The sequence below is a fragment of the Musa acuminata genome, chromosome BXJ3-8 (genome assembly GCF_036884655.1).
Source record: "Musa acuminata AAA Group cultivar baxijiao chromosome BXJ3-8, Cavendish_Baxijiao_AAA, whole genome shotgun sequence".
Taxonomy (NCBI): domain Eukaryota; kingdom Viridiplantae; phylum Streptophyta; class Magnoliopsida; order Zingiberales; family Musaceae; genus Musa; species Musa acuminata.
The window spans coordinates 47,281,117-47,297,578 of NC_088356.1; the positions used below are offsets into that span (position 1 = coordinate 47,281,117).

At 37.4% G+C, this 16,462-nt stretch overlaps 2 protein-coding genes across 4 annotated transcripts; one reads left to right on the plus strand and one right to left on the minus strand.

The window, feature by feature from the left end:
- Positions 1-209: 209 nt before the first annotated feature.
- On the plus strand, positions 210-13,332 carry LOC135644841 (prolyl 4-hydroxylase 1-like). 2 transcript variants are annotated; one of them, XM_065162762.1, is made up of 11 exons: positions 210-409; positions 2,026-2,073; positions 3,810-3,862; positions 4,760-4,825; positions 7,771-7,845; positions 9,482-9,556; positions 10,675-10,745; positions 10,832-10,883; positions 10,963-11,052; positions 12,749-12,841; positions 12,976-13,332. In XM_065162762.1, exons 1-11 carry the CDS (start codon positions 346-348, stop codon positions 13,081-13,083), a joined length of 795 nt encoding a protein of 264 aa, XP_065018834.1. In that variant the 5' UTR covers positions 210-345; the 3' UTR covers positions 13,084-13,332. The 2 variants fall into 2 exon arrangements, with proteins under 2 accessions (XP_065018834.1, XP_065018835.1); XM_065162763.1 differs by lacking the exon at positions 7,771-7,845.
- Positions 13,333-14,210: 878 nt separating this feature from the next.
- LOC135581079 (uncharacterized) lies at positions 14,211-15,214 on the minus strand. Of its 2 annotated transcripts, XM_065162344.1 has the most exons (4): positions 15,075-15,214; positions 14,788-14,997; positions 14,557-14,724; positions 14,211-14,465 (listed from the first exon to the last, which is right to left on the minus strand). In XM_065162344.1, exons 2-4 carry the CDS (start codon positions 14,992-14,994, stop codon positions 14,409-14,411), a joined length of 432 nt encoding a protein of 143 aa, XP_065018416.1. In that variant the 5' UTR covers positions 14,995-14,997; positions 15,075-15,214; the 3' UTR covers positions 14,211-14,408. The 2 variants fall into 2 exon arrangements, with proteins under 2 accessions (XP_065018416.1, XP_065018415.1); XM_065162343.1 differs by having other exon boundaries at positions 14,788-15,116.
- Positions 15,215-16,462: the final 1,248 nt, after the last annotated feature.

A 16,462-nucleotide genomic window follows, 5' to 3' on the forward strand; every position in this document is an offset into this window, starting at 1 on the left:
CAATGTATTACCAGCATTGGTAATGGGTCCCACTATATTCGTTAATGTAAGATATATTTGGATTGGTTTCAAGAACATCGGATTCGGGCGCATTGACCGCCTTAATGGACTATTCTTCTTTTATCGGATCCGAATGCAACGAGCAGAAGGATCCGTCGGAAGGGCTTCCGCCCCGCTCGGCGTTACCTTCCCACCACTCCATACCCAATTCCCATTTCAAGTGCGTTCCCCGTTCTTCCTTCCGGTCTCGCTTCCAGAACGCAATAAACGGGGAAAGAAGGGGAAATTGAACGGGGAAGGATACATCGCGAGGAGTTGGAGGTGATCTCCCGGTGGTTGGGTGGGATGATGGCTCAATCCAAGTACATCCTTGCGCTTCTCACCTTCATCACCATCGGGATGATCATAGGTTCGTGTCATTTCCCCCTTCCTCGGTGGCCTTAGGTTTTTGCCCTCGATTTGATGCTATCTTGTTGAATATCTTGGTTTCTTTGGCGTTGATTCTTCGGATCGCGATCCGAGTGAAATAGTTTGCGAGCTTCGCTATGTACTTTAGGGTGTTATAGTGAGAACATGCAGAAGACGAGAGATGGTATATTCTTGACTGCAAATTAGGGCATCGCCATAATTAGGTTGCGCCAAAACACCATTGGTTATTGGTCTTTACGCTGTACCGCCCGTATGTGAGCGGGAAATCCAAACTCGTGGGAAAGCCGTGCAACTAGTGTCGCAGATGGCGACGTCCTGTATCTTGATGATGACCAAGGGATCTTGTTATGGAAAGCTGCTAAATCTTTTAACTCGACGACTGATAGGGTAACTCCTATTACTGCCATATGAGTAGTGGAGATAGAAACGGGAAGCATCTGGTCAGATGTATTTGTTAAATCTTGATAATCATATCATCAACTTGAGGTTTTCAGTGACAGTCAAATTAGCCATGAGGTTGAGATTCTCACACTTTGGCTGGATTGTCAAATTGGCGAAGACTGTAGTTTCATGAGAACTATCCGAGGATACCCTCTCTTTTGTCCTGAGTCAATGGGTTGAAATATTATCTTTGGGCGTCTGATCCTACCCGTATAACAAGGAGAGGCATGTTTTCTAGAAAGGTGAAACCGTGACAGGAGATAGCAGAAAAGAGTAGGGTAATAGTTCCACTACTTGGAGGACATTGGAAAGCCTTGGCCATGTTTCCAGTTAATAGGATTTGATATCTGCCATTTAGTTCATCTCCTTGGGTTAGAAGATTGAAGTTCTAAAGCAGAAGTATGGGTGTGGGGTACAGCGTTTTGCATGATTATTTTTTGAGGCAATGTCTTTGGAAAAACTATGAAAGGCATATTGGCATACATCTCAAGCATCTAGGTTGTCTTAACTGTAGAAAAAAGCATTTACATGTTAAGATGTTAGTTCTCAATGTTCTATAGTGTTTACTTAAAAAAAAAAGGTTCTTATGTATGCATTATTATTTCAGGTTATCACTGTTTTTTTGGTTGAACACTAGTAAAGCATCCCATTTATTCTACATTGACACCGATCAAGATATTGACATCTTTGTTTCTTTAGGTATTTCAAGTTGTTTAAAATTATATTTGCTAATAGCTCACACTTTGGAGCAATGTGGCATTAATGGGATGCATTATATCCCAAATAGCCATCGAAAGAATGGTCTATATGCTTGTTAAGCATTGTCATCTACTAGCACTAGCAAAGCATACCTCTGATGCAACGTTGTTGTACAAGCCTGCACAACTTGATATTTAGTTCCTATGATTTTCTCTTTACAGAAGTAACCACAAATCATTTCTTGCATCTGTTGTGTGAAATTTAAGATTCATTTTCTAGCAGCATACATAAATTATACTGGAATCTCTGAGGACCAAACATGTCTTTTTCTTGCTTAATAGTGGTGGAATGTCTTAGAATGAACTTATGAGATGGTCTTATTCCTCAAATGCTGGTTTGTGTAACAGTTTCTTTCAACTTCTTACTGCATGATTTGTTTGTTGTTGATGCTTGCAGGTTCTTTGTTTCAGTTGGCATTTATTTGGCGATTAGAAGAGCCATCTGGTATAACTTCAATTAGAATGAGTTGTGATTTAAATTTCTCAAATCATCTTTAGTTCATGGTTGTTTAAAGTTGTTGTTATGGTCAAAGTTCCTCTTGATTCTAAATGTATTACTATTTCTCTAACAAGTAGATGCTCCGGCATATCAAGCATGGAACGTGGTAAGTATCAAGTCTTGAAAAAAAATCTTAAAAAGGGTTGATAAAAAAAAAAAGAAATTTCCTTGTACAGGGCCTATAGGCCCTATACCAGTTGTTAGGCCCTATCTTGGGCATACCAGGTGGTGGTACAGGCCATGTACCTGACGTTTACCCTGGTTCACATACTGGCAGGTTGTCAAACCATTAAATACTGCCTGTATTGAATCATATTGGAAGGCATTGTAAAGTGTAAACCAACAATTGTGTACTATGGGCTTGTAGTCATCCGCTTGGGTGGTGAACCGTTGACCTGACTAGGGCATGCTTTAAGTTCGACCAATGATATCTTGTAGTAATTGGAATTCTAGCTGACAACATGATGTTACTTACAGTAGATAGTATTTGTTAGGTTTTGCACTTGGTATGTCTTAGAATTGTATTGGTTATGCACTTAACACTGTTTACATGGGGCATTACAGCTTTGTTATGGTTGTTGTTGTATGCACTCACACTGCTTCTGGTGTATCACATGCATAACTATTTGTGCTTCCACATTATGGTCACATGATGAATGGACTCATGACTTGGGCTTCAATCCTACTTCTGAAATCATAGCCCATGAGGTATGGCGATGACTTAATGCCTACCGGGCGGAGTCCTGGAATGTGGCACAAGATTTCCTGAGCCAGTATTCATTTATTTTTCTTTTACTTGAAGTGGTCGGGAAAGTTATTTCTGGTCATTGTTTGTGTTGTATTTCTATGTTGTGAATCCTTGTGGATGGAGGAAAGGATGTTTAATTATTTAAAATAAGGAGAAAAGGAAGAGATCCTGCTCAAGGAAAAAGAATAAGATGTTATTACTAATTGTATAAGACCACAAAGATGGACATGTTGAACATGCAAGATTTTACCTCTAGGATGCAACATATTGAAAAAAATAGTGCAGCTGAGGTACAGATATTAAGGTTGATAAGTTTTTCAATAAGAAAATTGAAGGTGAAAGGGATTATTCATTGTAATCTAAGACAGCTTGCATCATTTGCGAGTAAGATGAGAGAAAGTTAATAAGTTCGTATCATATTTCCAACCTGATTAACTGTTACACTGATAAGTGATGGACTAATTTAAAATAGAGGGCCACATGGCAAGCTTGGCTAAAGTAAATTTTTCTTGAGGTCTGATTCTGGATATTTGTCATGAGGCTCCTTTACTTTTGTTGTTGCCTTCATCATTGTTGTTGTTGTTGTTGCCATTGTTGTACCACCACTATGCTGTTACTTCATGTAATACCATAGGTTTTTTTTTAACGTATGTAATAGTAGTACCATAGTTAAAAGCTGCTTTGACTCTTAAAATCGCCATCATCATGGTTGATGCTTACTCTTGCAGATCAGTGTGTAACATTTTTTCATTGTTATAGCATTCTGTGTCTCAGTATGGAGTCACTATTTTCATATGGTTATTTGTATAGTAAAACTTGTTGTAAGTTGTAACTACTCTTTTTCTTGGAGTATTATTTTGACCTTGCTATTTTTGTTTGTAGCATTCAATGGTATGCATTAAGATATATTTTTTGCATTAACTTTTGATTCTAGGTACTTCTCATTGGGAAAATGACAAGGAGGCTTCACTCCTTCGCCTGGGACTCGTATGTTCCAACTTTGCTTTCATAGTGATAATTTGGTTGCTGTTATTTACTGATTGTATTCTTGATATTTAAAGGTTTTTTTGTTGATATCATATTATTTGTGGCCTTTTAGATGCTTTTAACTGGAAAACAGCATAAATTGTTGTTTATAAATTGGTTTATTCATATAATCTCTTGTAACACAGTTATGGGAAAAACAAAAAAAAGAAAATTTCGTAGAGCGTAGTTCTTGTTTCCCTTAAATACCATATGCAGATTTTTTTAGGATCGATTTGGGTGTTAGATATCCTCTTGTTTGCCCCCTTTTTTAATTGCTTTCACATGGGTAGAGCATGCCTATGTTCTTATAAGAAATTAAAACACATGCAATTTGAAAATGTTAAGGTGCATATATATCTTATCATTGTAAAATTCATACCTTTTCAAAGAGCATGTGCAGGTTGTTAACATGATATGACATTTTTGTACCCTACTTGAACTAATTATAATATGCACAAAATTCACCAAACTACAGAACACTTTTGCTCGGGCAAAGTGTCATCTTCGGTGATAAGAAATATTAATTAATATATAAGATCTATTTGCCTATTCGGTCGTGAAACATACAAATAGGAGCCTTAAATATAGATAGTTGCTTAGAATTTGTATTCCCAATGTATGCCTACTTAATTAGACTAAGAAGCAGCAGCATCTTATATATGATATTTGCTAACTATGAGGTATGGAATCTAGCTTGTTCTCATTAGTTAATGATTTGTGACCAAAATGAATTTGTTCTTGTTAAGAAAAAAAAGTTTCTACTGGCACAGTCAAATCTTAATTTCACAATGTAATCACCATATCATCTTCTGAACTTTCAGGTTGTTTTGAATTAATGTTCCATTTTGACTTGTTTAGGTAAAACCTGAAATCCTCAGCTGGTCACCACGAGTAATTCTATTTCATAATTTCTTAAGCATGGAGGTAATATTATTTTCTGTCAAATGTTTTTGTTCTTTGATTACTTTTTTACGTTCTTTTAGTACTGGAGTTGTTTTGTCATTGCGTATTAGAAATGGGAAACTAGGTGATATTGCATTATTCTAAAGACTTCAGGTAGAAGGGACTGGGGTGTTTATGAATTTAATCATTTTTTTGTTAAGTTGATATTAATAAGAACATAAGAAGCTACTGAGTCCTTGTGAAAAGAAAAACTGGGTGTGAGGTGATATAGAGTTATTTAGCAACAACAGCAGAAGTTATGGAGGGAAGCCAATGAGGATAATCTGACTGCCAATCACATCTGCTGCAACTATCTTTGAATTATCTTAGTTAAACTACGGCAGAGGAAAATTTAAGTTTCTTATATCTTTTTACATCAATTTCATTTTAGTTTATTTTCTTCTCTTTTTGTCCACTAATCAGAACAAACCAAATTTTCGGTTGGCTTCATTATTTATCTTCTTTTACATTTCTGAGAATATAATTTGATACATGGTTATGTGATTCATAACTTTTCAAGAGACAAGTTAATTAATAACGAATTTTCTTTTATTGAGAAAGTTGGTTATATGCTCAGTTTGTTAAGTTCTTGGTACAGCTTATGGCCTAAGTCAAGATTTTCCAAGATGACAAGATGTGAGCAAAACTGGATTTTTTTTGCAACAAAAGCACTGATTCACAAGCAACTTTACACTACCTTTAAACAGTTGATTGTTGACGGGACTACTCTTTTCAGCTAACCCACAATCAATGTTGCATGTAACTGGTTAAGGGATTATATTGAGATACATACCTGAGTTTGGCACATGCCTATGCTAAAATGAGATACAAGTATAGGTAGAAATTACAATGTTTATCTATTATAGAAAAGAAATTGCAAATATAATATTAATAATTTTGATGAAAATTGCAATTATATGTTTTGTGTAACTTAGTAGTCTGGTATACCTTAAATGCTTTTCAATGCACTAAAATCATAGAATTACTTTATCAATCAAATTTTTGGGGAGAATTATTTCAACCTATGTTGTCAAATGTGCTCTATTAGTTTCTCATTTTCCTTTTACAGGAAGATTATTGCTTCATTATAACATGCAGATCGAATGGTAGTTTCATGCAAGGTCTGCCATACCGAAGCATACCGCCCATACCAGGCGGTACGTACCGGTCCGATAGGTTACCGGTACGCGGACCACCCGACACCGCTACAGTACTACAGTACTATACTGTAATACTGCTACAGTATGAAAAAAGTATAAAATTATTCGGTACACCAGGGTGTACCGCTCGGTATGCCTTGATGTACCGCCCAGTACACCGGTACCGTACCGAGCCCGAGTCGAAACGACGGTACGGTACGGTATGACAAACCTTGGTTTTATGACCAAAATTATGCTTTAAAAAGAGAGAAATTCAAGGTCTTGGTATTTTTCTACTTGAAGGATTATAAGTCCACTTTTTTTAGCAACTCAACTCAAATGACGGAATTTTTAACTACTATATTTACTGGGAATTGTTTGGTAGGCTGTTCATGGATAACCAGTCATATCCAGAGAAATTATAGTCTAAATTCCTTTGTCAGAAGGACCTGCTTAGGACAGTGAATCTATATTTGAGGCTTTTAGTATTTTGAAAAGCCATTATAAGACTTAGCAACAGCTTCATCTATGGAGCTTAATATAGTGTGTAAATGCCATCCATCAAATTTCCGGAAGATTGGTGGATGTAGATATTTCCTTTCTTTTACTCTAATATTTAGTTCTCTTTTGTTAGAAGAGATAATAGTCGTTTGTATTTTGTACCATCTGAAGTTTCTTTTCATGGCAAATTTTGGAGACATGGGGAAATTGGCTAAGAACAGTTGATTCTTGTGTTAAGAATATTCAGATCTACCTCAAGTCAAGGTAGACTCCTGAAAGTGGAGACTTCTCTGTGGTATTCCATAATTTTCAGAACTTTGATAGCACTATCGTTTTATGCTAGAGCTAGGTATGACTCCCTTGTTCTAAATAACATCAAAATCTGCATGTGCTGCACAATCAGTATCAAACTTCATATTAAGGAAATTTTTGAAAAAAGAATTCCTGTTTATTTAATGGACCTTTCCAGACCATTGGTCATTCTTCAATCTGTATAACATTGTTGTGAAATACTGAAATATTACTATTGATTTAAGATAACTTGGAATGTTAAAAAATTAATAAAAAAGCTTAAAGAAGTGACCAAGTGCACAAGGTTTTCTGTAACACAGGGTGTAGGTCCAAAAAGCTCGATATTTTTGAACAACTCTTTTTGGTAACAGGAAATTTAGCCTGGAGAACTAGAAGGAATGAAGAGACGGATAACTTTATTTTTTCACTCTGGAAAAATATGGTAAAGGACCTAGTAGTTTTTTCTAAATGGAATTCTTTTTTCCTGGTTCTCGTTGTTTTTCTACTAATTTCAATCATGAAGTAGTTCCCCAACGGAAAACCATTTTCCATTGGCTTTCCACGCAACTGAAAATTTCTTAGGGATGTATCTTATTTCTAGAGTAAAACACTAATTCTGCTTATGTGTTATATTCTTGAGATGTTAGATAATCTGGTCCCTAGTTGTCAATTGTCATAGTTCCCTTCTTGTCCTTCTTTACTGAGCCGAATATTTCTGCTCATATTATCTTCAGCTCTTTAAGACTACACATTTTTTGCAATACTTTGCAGTTTGCTTAAAAATTATATGCTACCTATATCTTGCTAGGTATCTTGTCTTTATCTGTTAGCTTCTTATGCATGGCTCTTAGTGGTTGGTTTACTCAATTATGTTCCTAGTATATGATATAAGACTTGTTTTCTTATTTATTTTATCTGTTGCCCAGTGACTGTTTATGTTTATCAAATTGCCTTGAAATTTTTTTTATAAAAATTAAGTGGTTATTAATGATCCAGGAATGTGATTATCTTAGAGCAATTGCTAAACCACGCCTTCGGAGTTCTACAGTTGTAGATATCAAAACAGGGAAGGCAAGTTGTCAATCTCATAATATCCTATTAAGTATGATACAAAGCCTGTTGGTCTATTTCTTTGTAGTTTATGTTGTCTTGTTCTAGTAAAAGCAAGGTTCGCCATTTTGGGTACTAATCAATACCTGTATCAACACATGGTATGTCGGTGTGTACCGGTGTTTCGATGAGGAAGAAAAAGAGGGTGAGGAGGTGTGTACTGGTGTTTCGATGAAGAAGAAAAAGAGGGTGAAGAGGAATGGGAGGAAGGAAGAAGGAAGAAGAGGAAGAGGAAGAGAAAAGCAGCAACAATGTACCTAGGAAGTAGCGGCGAAGTGGAAACGGCAGCTGCAGCGTATGCGAGAAGAGGGCTTACATTCGTGAGCCATAATTTGTTTTTTCTTTTTTAATGCTGAGTTGGATAGGGGCCTACCACTTTTCTGATTTTTTTATTATTTTACATGGACCACTCGAAACGGGGGTGGTCCATGTATCGGCCAATGCCCGAACTGGTACGTACCACTCCTACTATACCGTTTTGGGTGGTACAATAGTCCTTGAGTAATAGTACAGTAAAATGTTTCGTGTGCTAGTATTCATACATGGTACTGATTAATACTTTAAGATACATTGCTTAAAGAATTATGATGGGCATGACATGTTGGATTGACTTGGATGAATGTTGGTCACATATGGTCTGTTAAAAGAAAACAATTTTGTGTATGATTTTTTATCAAGAATATATTCTGGTCAAAGGTTGGTTGGAGGTATTGAGCTATACAAGACTAAGACGTGCATGCTAAGAAATGCTTTTTTATTTTAAATTTATTTCTTAAAATTAAATATTTGTGCGGACCTCTGTGTTTATGTCCTAGTTATTCTGACTTGGGTCAATTGTTAGTCTGTTGATGTCAATTCCCCAGGAGCATGAAATATATCCGTTAATTCCTTTGAGCCGACACAATAAAAATGTTTTCTTTAAACATTTGTCATCTTTGACAACAGTAAGCTACCATAAGATTTTTACATTAGTCTTCTTGTATATAGAAATGTTTGAAAATTATCATATTTGGTTACCTGAACAAGCTTAGCTTCAAGATTAATTTTTTCATCTCCAAAGGACTTGTGATGACCTGAAACTGATTTTTTTCGTCTGCAGATGACTTTGACGACTTGAAACTTTTTTGTGACAAACTGTAGATATATCTCTTTCATCTGCTTCTTGTTTCTCTATGCAGATAAGCCACATCGACAAAATAAAATTAAAAGTTTGATATGTCTTTGAAAATTTACATTTATTGTCTACCTCATAGCATTTCAGTTCGAGAATGAACTGAACTTGCTGACTTGGATAAAAATGTACTATAACAGAAGTATTTTCAAATTTCAAATAATGAACATACAATTTGGATGTATTTCTGGAAACTATCTTCAAGACAACAAAGTAAATTTCTGAGAATGACAATTACTTCCTGGAAGTGGACCGCTAGATGACATTTTGTAAATAGTATTTTATAGAACAGTTTTCTGACAAATTAGCCGGTGATATATTTGCTTCTTGCGGGGTTAGCCAAAACCTGTAAACTATGCATATTCTCCTATATATCTGTTTTCTGAGGTTGTTACTTACCTTTCTATCTATTCTTATTTCCCCCAGGGTATGAAAAGTGATGTTCGAACCAGTTCTGGTATGTTTCTAAGTTCAGAAGAAAGGAAGTATCCAATTATAGAGGTTGGTTTCTGATTTTATTTGTATGTTACTTTTTGAAACAGTTTTTAAGATAATTGTCTCCTTTGTTAAAGCCTACAACTCTTTGTATGCAATTAACATTTCTAATTGATCATCATGGACTATTTAGTGAGGTTTCATTTGTTTCATTAAAAAGGGGTATTTCCATGCACTGATCAGCACATGTGGCAGCTCATGTACCATGTCATGGCAGCATGTGTCATGCACCAGTTGCACGGCTATGCCAAAGATGAATAGGAAACATGTCGATTTGACATATTGCTCCATTCCATGCCTGTAGAGTGCCATGGCATTAACTTGGCTCCATAACCTGCTTTGACAAAGCCACTTTTTGTATGATCATGATTCTCGGCCTGCTGTGTGATTTGATTGCAATGGTCACTTCAGTCTGCCACTTGACCTCTAGTCTCTCTGTTTTCCCAAAATTGCTTTTTAGCAAATTTTGTTTTCTAGGCCTAAGACATTATCATTTTTATCTTCATGTGGACATTCTCAGCTTCAAGAATTAGTTCGTTCATACCGAAAATAAAATTAGCAAAGGTAAGAAAAAGACAATGGCATATACTACTATAATTTCAAGAATTTGTTTTGATTCGGGATAACTTGTCTTTTTAGTCCTTAAGTTACTGCTGACGTATGTGAGATATGGTCAACTATAGATTGCATAGACCAACATCAAATTAGAACCTCACATTTTCTACCCATGAATTCCTCAAATTTTGGAAGATAGACTTTCTTATCAGTTTCCGGAAACATTTTCTGGTTCTGAGATTTGTTAGAAGGACCTAGGAGTTGTTCTTGGAATTTCCTAAACACCTTTGATGATGATTTGCAGAAGTGTGTTTAATGTCAAACTTTGACTGTATAAACTATAAATACTGTCAACCACTTGATGCATAGTTTCTCATGCTTTCACTTGTGTTCAATTTTTTGTCAGATGTAAAAGTTTAGACAGTTGTGTGTTGTATTTAATTGAATCAACCTACAACCTGACAATCTCATTGGATGGTCACTTGCCTATCACTTTCAGTTCAAGGAATTCAACCCACAGCCCAACAAACCCATTCTTCTAAAGTGTTATCTTTTTCGTACCAACACAGGCCATTGAAAAGCGGATTGCTGTATTCTCTCAAGTTCCTGCAGAAAATGGAGAGCTCATTCAAGTACTTAGGTAGTAATTTAAAGTACTCTTCCCAAAGACTAGAAATATAAGTATTAAACATCCTACTGATATTGCAAATTTTTGGTTTTTCATAGGTATGAAACAAGTCAGCTTTACAGACCTCATCATGATTACTTTTCTGACACTGTAAGATTTCTTTCTTTTTTACGTACATGTTGATCCTTTGTTGGAGCATCACAGGAGCATCGTCAATTGCTGAATGCAGTTTAACTTAAAGCGTGGAGGCCAACGTGTAGCAACAATGCTCATGTATTTAAGTGATGATGTTGAAGGAGGTGAAACATACTTTCCAATGGTTAGTGTATTTTGTGAATTCTTGATTTTGAGTTTCTTTCTTAAAGTTGATTATAATATTAGGTGAAATGATGCCATTAAGGTGAAATTTAAAAATTCTTTTTGTTCCTTCAAATGGCGTGTCACCCTTAAATAATTTAAAAAAAATTATTAAGAACATGAATATTATGATCCAAAATGATAGGATAACAGATCCTATTAACTTGTTAGTCCTGAACCACTAACCTAAAATAGTTGAACCCTAGTTAACAAACAATAGTACACTCATCAACCTCTTATAAGTCAGTCTAGTCTCACCTCACTTTTGATGTTGAACGTAGTTGGGTTGTTACAATCTTCCCACTTAAGGGCTTGACATCCTTGTCAAGGCTAATCAGACTCTAACATGGTGGATGTGAGGTATAGCCTAGTGACTCTATATCATTTAGCATAGCCCAGAATCAAATCCTAGCATGGAGCATGTGAGGTAGCCTTTTGCTACACGTGCCTCTTACCATGCGTCAATACTAGATCGACTCTGATACTAATAATTACGACTCCGGCTAATGAGTTAACTAGCTTAGTAACTTAGTTGAGCTTGAACCACTGGTTCAAAATGCTTAAGTCCAAGTTAGCAGTAGTACACCCATCATACCTAATCTTAGTCTTTTGGTCACTTCCGATATGTGACTAAATCGGGATGTTACAATCTCTCATACTTAACGGCTTGACATCATTGTCGAGACCCAATATAGCTCATAATTAAACCCTAGCATGATGCACATGGTGCATGTGAGACGTAACCCAGTGATAACTCCACACTATGATGCATCGTCCAACCCCATCTATGGGTAATTCTTTCCTACACTTGCTTCTCTCCATGTCCCAGTAATAGGTTAATTCTGATATCAATTGTCACGATTTGGCTTGATGGAATAATTGACATGTTAACTTCATTGAGCATGAATCACTAGCTCAAAATTAAGATCAACAATAGTATGCCCATCAACCTCTTATAAGTTAATTTAAGTATTATCTCACTTCAGAGGTGGGGCTAAACTGGGGTGTTATAGTATATGTTAAATTTTTAAACCTAAATAATGTAAGAAATCAATTGTCACCTGTATCTAGTTGATATAGATCTCTCTTGAATCATTAATCTTTGCATTAGAATAAGTTGTTTGCTTATATTCTTTGTGATAGCTACGTAAGTCAAGTTTTTATCTGTTATACGTCAAGAATGACGTTGTTAAATAGTGCCATACTCTTAATCGAGGAAAGCTTATATGAGAGGGGAATTCCTTGAACATACAAGGCCAGTTGGTCATTGCCAAAGTAAAGTTTTTCTGTTGATTGTAGCTTAAGCCAAGTAGTGAACTGAGAATCACAAATAGACATGGAAGAGGTGGAAGGGGATGACAACTTCAGTTTTTTAGAGCAATATTATCTCAAAAGAAAAAAAAAGGAAGGAAAAATACGAAGAAACATTGAAATCCAGTATTTCACAAGATCTAACTTAGTCTTGTCCTTCATAACTCCTTGCTTCCTTGCTAATTCCAACATTTGGATACATGTTCCGATCAAATCTTGTGTTCATCCATGCATCATTGTCACGAACTGTATACATTCAGATCTATATTTTGGAAGTCTGTAGTTATTATTTGTTTAAATTTTCTCATGCCTCAGTCTGCTAATCTTTCTATTATTTTCTTACTCAGGCTGGATCTGGTGAGTGCAGTTGTGGCGGAAAGGTGGTTAAGGGGCTTTGCGTGAAACCAAATAAAGGGGATGCAGTTCTTTTCTGGAGCATGGTCTGCAGTCTCATCCTTTTTTCAATGCTATCAATGTGCTTGAGGAAATTTAGTTTTCGTCAAAAGTGACCTCCTTCTGCTTTGTTTCAAGCTAAACCATAATCTTATTTAAATCCTGGTTATCATCCTTTCAGGGGCTTGATGGGGAAACAGATCCAAATAGTCTTCATGGAGGATGCGCCGTTCTGAGGGGAGAGAAGTGGTCAGCCACAAAATGGATGAGGCAAAAAGCTAGCTTTTGAGTTTTCTTTTTCCCTTTTCAAATCCAATACCTACTTTTTTTCTTAAATTTTCTCGACACTGAAATAGATAGCAAAGGTGTTAAAATTATAGTTGTTTGTAATGAGCACTTGTCGGATTCTTGAGAGCACCAGTAGATATCTTACATAGTGGAATCCTGAGGGAAGCAGATTCACAACATACTCTCTAATTGGACTTAAACATGATACTAACTGAAGAGAATATATATATATAAACAGTCTTCATTTCAACCAGGTTACTTCTCAATGTGGTTTGTGTGTTTTCTGGTGCAGATCTTTTAGTGGAAACAGCCTATTTGATCCTCTGTGGCTAAAGCTGTACATCCCAAATTGTTAGATCTCAAATTTCGGTATTGGTCTCATCATCTAAATGGAGAAAAACTTGAGCCATGCTACGGCAAAAGCACTGACAACTACTTTCACCACTAGGTATTTATGGTCGGATGGGATTCTGAATGGAATTCTTCTGTTTCAGATTTAGTCTAACATTATTAAATAATAAGAATAAAATGGTATATGTATTGGATCAAGGTATACATACTTGGAACACACAATTTTAATTCCTTGTCCCAGCTTTAAAAAGAAGCATCCATTTTGTCCAAGGCAAGCATTGCCCCATCAATACTCCTTACCAGAAAAATCCCTCAAAAAATTTAGACCATCTTTAGAGGTTATGGGACAACACAGTGGCATTCCAATAGGAAGGGTGGTGCTTGGTCATTGACGTGACTGGATTCTTGTAGCTGAGGTGGAGAGATCTCCATCACACTGTATATTTTGATTTACTTGATAGAAACCTGGGTTCATCATTTATAATGATGGAGAGGGATAGGCCCAGAAATTTAGAGCATGTAACTTGAAGGAAAAGGATGGTGGGTAAAAGGGAAGGAAGGACTCATCATATCATGGCACATCATAGCCTTTGGGAGACACTGCGAAGTGACTCCCACAGCCTACTCGTCCTTTTGTGTTTTTTTGTTGCTTGCCGCACTCAATGCTCGTGAGAGCTCGATGCCATCGGACGACACTTCACCGATGAGGCTATTTTTGAGCAGTTGGTTGTATGATCCAAGTAAAGAAGCAACGAGAACACATCACAGGCTTCAACAGATCTTAATGAGAAGAAACCATTCGATTCTCAAACACCGTATTCATATAGTAAAGTAGGTAATTCGCTCTTGTAACTATTTATCTTTCTCCTCCACTGATTTCTACAGTGTACCAAAAACCAACGGCAAAGCACGACGCAAACGCTACACCTCACTTCGTTGCTCCTCCACCTTCTTCGTCTTCTTCTTCTTCCCCCCTCACGCAGTGCAGTGGAGTCCCAGGCAGCCCGACCACAAGCCCTTCAGCAGCCTCTTCTGCACTCGGATGTCACAAAAACATTCAGATTAATCTTCTACTGCGTCACTGCTACCCCTCAGCATGAGAGTTGAAGCGCGAGAAGAGTACCCTCTTGGGCTTCTGGTAGAGGAGCTCGGGCGGGATCTTGTACAGGTCCTCATCCACCGCCTTGGCAGCTCTGGGCCTCCTGGGCGTGGCCTGTGCTGTCACATCGCTCGCCTTCCCTTGCTTTCTCTGCTGCCCCTGCTGGTACTGCCTCTCTCCAGGCTTTTTCACCTGATGAGCCAGAATCAGTGCAAAGAGATGGAGAACTCGGGTACCAGGAAGCAGATTCAAAACCTTTCTCTGGTGGTGGTGGTGGTGGTGGTGGTGGTGGTGAGTGGGTTTCACTGTGTCCGCTGTCACCTTCAAGAAATCAGCATCCTCGCCGAAAGGTCGGCCTCGAACTAAACCAGCCTGCATTGCCGACTCGAAGTACTGCGTGATGGGAAGGTCATCACAGTAGTCCCAGCTCCCAAACGCTGGAATGTGGGGCCTGTTCATCATGTCCTGCAACCAAATCCATCGCACTGAAGGTTAGCTGCTGAGAAACCTTTCTTTTCCTTCTGCTAGCTAATCGCACATACCTCCACCAGCCCGGTCTAAGCCAGACAACATAAGGCAACACCAGGTTCCTTATATAGAAGAACAACCAGTGAGTGAGAAAGAGAGAGAGAGAGAGAGAGAGAGAGAGGAGGAAGGAATAAGAGAGCAGCAGTAGACTAGCAGTAGGGAAAGGTGAGGTCTTTTTCAAGCGATCAGAGTGGGTAGGGAACTTTAAGCTCGGTTTCTTTATGACAGGCATGGCTTGCCTTCACTGTGGACTGTGGAGGAAACCCCATCCCCTCTGCCCGAGTCCTAGTACCGCCTCTTTGCTGTGCTTTCTGGCTTCCGTTCCAAGCCAACACTGGGTGGTTCCTTCAATGGCCCCACGCTTGGGTTCTAGAGTCCTTGATGTGTTTGACGTATTGGCCAAGAGAGGAGAGGCCTTTGGACTTGACCCTTCTGACCACCACTTTTGGATCTGCAGGCTCCTGTGTCTGTAACATACTGTGTTTGGGGAGTTGGGAAGAGAGGCTGTTTGACCAAACCCTTGAATGACATCTTCTTCTTCTTCTTCTTCTTCTTGTAAATATTGCATTGGAAACTGACACCTGCAAGAATGTAGTCTTAATGCATTTGAAATCTACTTCGGTGCTACTTCCACAATGACGGTCTTGGCACTGCAAGGACTTTGATTAGGAGATGATGGGAGCTTATCTTGTCACCGAGGCAATCACCTCACAAGGTTCATTTATTGGTCCTTAGTATCTTCTTGCCACTACGTTTGTAGCTCCAGTTGCAGTGGGTTTAGTGCAGACATGACAGTTTTGGCAGTGGCATAAACTTTGATTAGGAGATGATGAGAGCATATATTGTCAACTGGGCCAATCAACTTCACAAGGTTCATTAATTGCTCCTCCAAACATTTTGATGGTTTGATGGACTGGTAATCATATGCGTGCCTTTCTCTTACTATTCGATCTGTATTGGCTCAGACTAGTCTAGGGTTTTAAGTTTTATCTGAGAATTTGCAGCTGCTGTCATTGTTCTCAGTTTCTGATTGAGTTATTATTAACATCTATGAATCACACTGCATGAAACAGATGATGTGAGCTTGATCACAAGTTTCAGACTCCCTAAACTTTCTTGGAGTAAAAAAATTATGAATGTGTTTTATGTCAATGATGAATATTATATCATCATCATCATCTACAAGCTTAAGCTTTTAGGAAATCCACATATACAAAAATTGTGAGATAGAACTTCAACAAGTATAATCAGACATCATTAGACCCCAAAAGGATTAAGATGTTTAGTGTATATTAATTATATCTTATTCTCACATATCTCCACTAGAATTAGGAAAATTTTCAATAAAATTTCATTTCGCTTTTGTACAATATAAAATGCTTACTGTTCCAAATAACCAAAT

Excerpts from the sequence above, each read along its gene's own strand:
- LOC135644841 (XM_065162762.1), top strand. The coding sequence starts at position 346 with ATGATGGCTCAATCCAAGTACATCCTTGCGCTTCTCACCTTCATCACC. Across the intron at positions 10,884-10,962 it reads ATGATTACTTTTCTGACACT|TTTAACTTAAAGCGTGGAGG; the intron begins GTAAGATTTCTT and ends TGCTGAATGCAG. Across the intron at positions 12,842-12,975 it reads CAGTTCTTTTCTGGAGCATG|GGGCTTGATGGGGAAACAGA; the intron begins GTCTGCAGTCTC and ends TCATCCTTTCAG.
- LOC135581079 (XM_065162344.1), bottom strand. The coding sequence starts at position 14,994 with ATGATGAACAGGCCCCACATTCCAGCGTTTGGGAGCTGGGACTACTGT. Across the intron at positions 14,725-14,787 it reads ACCACCACCACCAGAGAAAG|GTGAAAAAGCCTGGAGAGAG; the intron begins GTTTTGAATCTG and ends CTGGCTCATCAG. Across the intron at positions 14,466-14,556 it reads TCTACCAGAAGCCCAAGAGG|AAGAGGCTGCTGAAGGGCTT; the intron begins GTACTCTTCTCG and ends ATCCGAGTGCAG.